The following is a 5,245-nucleotide window of genomic DNA, read 5'->3' on the forward strand; positions in this document are numbered from 1 at the left end:
TATTGGGAAAATCATTTTCATAATAGGTTAAAGACTAAAAAAAATGTTTTACTGTTGTGTTGTATGTTTTGGAATAGATGGAGCAACTTTTATAACCCAGGATCAGGCCATAAAAACTGTAATTCAGATTGTTGACACTATTTCAGTGTCAACATCAGGATGTGTTGTTTCACTGCTCATCAATATATGATCCATAATGTGCTAATCATGTCTTTCCCTTGTGTAATGTTATATATTCTTTAAGGGAATATGAAAAAGCCCTTTCCATCCTGACTTGAAGAGATTTTGATAAAAGGTTTTAGATTTGTAATTTTTGGCATACTAAGAATGATTCACCCATGGCTGGTGACCACTGACATGTGGTCTATTCTATCAACGCTAATGATTCTCTTAGTCCTTGTTAGCTTGTGATGGATCAGTAGCGGACTGGAGGACTATCCCTTCCCCCCCCCCGTAATTTATTTTATTCTTATAATCAATATAACCATACACAGATTCTATTTCAATCAGTATAACCATGTCATGACGATTATATTTTGGTCAGTCATACACTGTTCAATGATTATGGCGTGATCAGACCATATACACTGTTGGTTGATTCTGTTATGATCAGTGTAAACACCACTGTAATTTGTGTAATTTGTGATGACCCTCTCTCTCTCTCTCTCTCTCTGTCAGCTGGTTTCCCTGTTGGCTGCCTATCGATCGGCCCCATCGGCCATTTTACCCCTCTCTTCTCCCACGGGCAGGTTGGCTTCTGGTTTTGTTCCTCTTTGTTTTGTTCACATGATACAACATCCCGCAACACACATTCCATTCATCCATACACTACACACACTACTGATTATACAGACTTCACCTTCCATTCTTATATTGTTCATCTTTTAAGTTAATACATATATTACATTAACCCACCCTGTGTGGACTCCCCTTTTTGTTGTGACCACCGGGCTTGGTCGTAAAAGTTGGTACCGTATGCTGTTATGTTGTTATCAGTATTATACTCATTTCTGATTTTATGTCAAACTAGAATGACTATGTAGTAACGATACAAATCTAAATAGCCAGTTATGACCTTGTGTGACTTAGAGGGAACATGTGCAAGTCAACAAGTGGCCATGGTGACCAAGGACCTGGGTGACCGGCCAATCAATGCAGGCCGCCTGCTTGTCCTTTGAGGTGATATGTCTATCCCCTGGGCTCTTATCAGTTGGCGAGAACGTGCTGATTTAGTTGGAAGGTCACGCTGACCTAAAGGTTTGTGCGAAAACACCTTATCTGAAAGAAACAGAGAGAGAGATTGTTCACTCTGCCAGGGGAACAGGCCCCTGCGCAGACAGCCGTTTTTGACTCTCCTACAGATCTGTAATAAATGGTAAACCTTGGTTGGACTCCGGAATCGAACGTGTGTTCTTTTATTTTAAGTATTCAAGTTGGGCCCAAGGGATTTCCTTGCACCCTAACAATCCTGGTGCCATGACCTGGATGCCTGACACTCAAACCAGGAGCCACTAAGTGAAAACCATCAACAAACTCTTAAACAGATCCAAAAGTCAAGGTGAGGCACTTTTGCTTATCCTTTTAGATAGTAAATTGAGGGTGTTGTTGGTGAGCTTTCTGGGTTTGGTGACTCTGGTCTGAGATAGGGTAGATAGTATGCTTCATAGATCATTTTTATAAATATTGTAAAAGACGGCTCAGATTCTGCACTTTTTTGGGGGGGGGATAGTAGAGGCAGGTTGTCTCCTTGATATTGGGCTCATGCACGGGACGGAGTTCTCTGGTAAAAGGAAAAAAGGCTTCCTTAAGGGTTGTATACCCCTGGTGTATTCGGTCTGTGAGCTCACAAGAGAAAAAGGTTCTCCCTGGTTTTGGTTGTGTAAGTGCATGGGTTGTTAATCCTCTGCTGTTGGTGCATTTGTTGTTGTAGTGTGTTGGTACACTGTTTATGGTTGTCTGGAGACGTGCGGGTAGAGAAAAAGATACCACAACCAACCAACTCTACCACTCTCAACCACTCAACCAACCAACTCTACCCATTCCACTGAACTACACCAGGCTCATCCTATCCATCTATCTATCTATCTATCTATCTGCATTTCGTTGTCTCTGTACTTGTACTCTGCACAATGACAATAAAGTTTAATCTAATCTAATCTATCTATCTATCTATCTATCTATCTATCTATGACATTCTAACATACTATCTATCATAACAACCATATATCTATCGAACCTTTCAATTACCTAGCCATCATCCTTTCACCAGTCACTACTGCTTCACTCAGTATAACCCATGCAGATTAGCCTCTAACCCTAACCCTAACCTAACCAACCAGCAAAGGGTCCGAATACTTATGTACATGAGGTATTTCTGTATTTCAATTTTAATAAATTTACTGAAATGTCTAAAAACATGTTTTCGCTTTGTCATTCTGGGGTATTGTGTGTGGATTGATGGCAAATTCTTTTCATTTAATACATTTTAAATTGAGTCTATAAAACAACAAATTGTGGAAGAAGTGAAGGGGTCTGAATACTTCCGCACCGGCACTGTATTTGAGTTTTCCATCCTTTAGACCCTTCAGTGAAGATTGCTTCTACTTATGTATTTCTCAACATTTTTGTTCTTTGTACTTATTTCTTCAGGGGGCGCACCAGGACAAACTCAACCCTCCCCCTGCAGACTCCCAGAGTCGTGTCTTACTATGGGGTCTGAAGAGGGTCTCTGCGAGGCTGGTCGACTGTATGAAAACACAGAGATTGGGCAGAACTGCCAGAGGAAGAGAAGAGGAGAAAGAGTTGATGAATTTTAGTGAGTACAGGGTTTTATCTTTCGGCTATATTTGCATATTGAGTAAGATCACTAACATAATATCCAGTTGTAGGAATGAACTTTTTCACTCAGAACATCAGACAGACACCTGTCTTACAATAATTTAAATCAATCAATGAATAATTTCTTACCGTTCATATAAGAATCAAAGACGAGTCACAAATACAATACCAGTAACAAAACAAACTTGCCAGGAGAGAGCAACAACATATCCTAGGTGAAAAGAAGCGTTGTTTTAATGGACGCCTCCTTTCTTATATGCTGACATATACGCTCTCATATCTCTCTCCAGAGGTGGACAGGGCAACAGGGCAACCTCCAGATTACCAGATTAACCAGAAATACATGGCATAGTATGGAGAAACAAAACACTGCAAGCGGCAGCTTCATATTACTTGTCAGACAATGAAAACTGATATTCCATACTGGCCCATACAATCTTCTAAAGGAGGGGTTTGGAGGGTTCATGGGTGACTTTGGACAATTGTTTTGCATTCCTCATGTCTTAATTATTATTAAGTAAGACGTTGGTCCAAATTGGATTTGGAGTTTGAATTCTATTGAATATTATATGAAACCCACAAAATGAAAATGGCCAATTTGGATGCAATCAGTTATCTTATTTCTCAGGGATGAAACTATTATTTCTACAAAATAATGGTGCAGAAATACAACATAAATCAGTAAGTTCTTTTATTGGTACTAGGACTATATCTCATCCCAAGAATGTAGCCTAGGCCTACTATTGATTTACCCGTCTTCTATGAAACCATATCAATAAAGCATGTATGTAATAAAATGTGAAATGTGTGTAATAAAAAAAGTCATAATTTAAACTGGGTCCAGACTGATTTTTATGTCTCCGGTGGTTTAGGCCTATTGTTGATTACAACCTGTCTTTTTGATTAGGTCGGTCTGTGTGTGTGTGTGTGTGTGTGTGTGTGTGTGTGTGTGTGTGTGTGTGTGTGTGTGTGAGAGAGAGAGACAGAGACAGAGAGAGAGAGGGGGAGAGACGCTAGAAGGACAGAGGGCGCTTAACTTTTTCTACTTCCATCTCCATTCTTTTTGGACATAAAACAGTTGTTTCCTGTTCAATGCTAACCGACGGTGGGGTTCCACGTGTTCCAAAGTGACATCGAGCTCTTTCTAAAATCCGCCCCCCCCCGTTTCAGTCCCACCCCCGGACCTCCCCTCGGCCGTCCTGGGGGGGCCGCTCTCTCACCGTTTGACAGTTTGGCCGTTTAACTCCACTGACGTCAGAGGTTCCGTCCCAACACGGAAATGTCGGATAACTCTTGCGTTATTGTTATTGTACACTGGTTTTACTACTTTATCCAATATTGGACTTGTTGATCCTACGCGTCGATCTCTAGAAAGCGAGAGATGTTCAGTCCACGAATAACTGTCACCCTCTGAGAAATGGACGTCAGCGCTGGAAGTTTGGAGAGAGTTCGACCTCTGTTTTAGTTCAGCTCACGACTGTTATTCCTGTATTCTAAATACAAAAGACAGCATGTTTAGGATCATGAAGACCGGGGGACTGTTTTTCCTATCGCTTCTGCTGCTGTCTTTGGAGGGGAACGTGTTACAGGTAAGTCAGGGAACCGTGTTTTTGTTGTTGTTGTTATTGTGGTTGGTTGTGTATATGGCATGGGGGGGGACAAGTGCGAGAGACCCAAGTGCACGTGTGTGGGTCGCGCAGTGCCGTGCCGTGCCACCGCCCCGTCGGTCTATTTCGGGCCCCGGGAGGCTGTGAGAGGGGAACCGGACACATACACACACACACACACACACACACACACACACACACACACACACACAGACTAGAGCAATACAAGTTGCTGAAATGGGCCATACGATACAATTATTCACACTGTATACGGTACGTCTGTAAAGTTGTTATCACTGTGTGTGTGTGTGTGTGTGTGTGTGTGTGTGTGTATATGTGTGTGTATGTGTGTGTATGTATGCTTGCTTGTGTGTGATATTGGCTGTTTGCTGAGTGTTTGCTAAAGGCCCGACCTGTACTCATATTTTATGATGCCACCCCTTAGTGAATAAATATGGGAGTGGTGGTGACCCCCCCCCCCCCCCCCCCCACATACACACACACACACACACTATCATCCTGGTGGGGGGTTGTCTGTTGTACAGGATATCCTGGTAAAGAATACAGATGACTTGCTTATAGCCTTATGGTTGTTTAAACAGTCAAAAGCTCTCTCTCTCTCTCTCTCTCTCTCTCTCTCTCTCTCTCTCTCTCACACACACACACACACACACACACAGACACACATACACACACATGTTGTGTTCATTGTCACATTCAGGCTATTTTGATATGAGGGACACATGATATGTCGTCCTCTATGGCAACACTGGAATACACATGAGACCAGTATAAGTATG

General features: G+C 42.0%; 1 protein-coding gene across 1 annotated transcript in view; it reads left to right on the plus strand.

The window, feature by feature from the left end:
* The first annotated feature begins 4,169 nt into the window (after nucleotides 1-4,169).
* The window catches only part of ern2 (endoplasmic reticulum to nucleus signaling 2), a 13,027-nt gene continuing 11,951 nt past the window's right edge, over nucleotides 4,170-5,245 (plus strand). The window contains 1 exon segment of the mRNA XM_083694024.1: nucleotides 4,170-4,427. Within this exon segment, the coding sequence (XP_083550150.1) occupies nucleotides 4,350-4,427 (78 nt within the window). The 5' untranslated portion in view covers nucleotides 4,170-4,349.

Source organism: Argentina silus, assembly GCF_951799395.1.
Source record: "Argentina silus genome assembly, chromosome: 22".
NCBI lineage: Eukaryota > Metazoa > Chordata > Actinopteri > Argentiniformes > Argentinidae > Argentina > Argentina silus.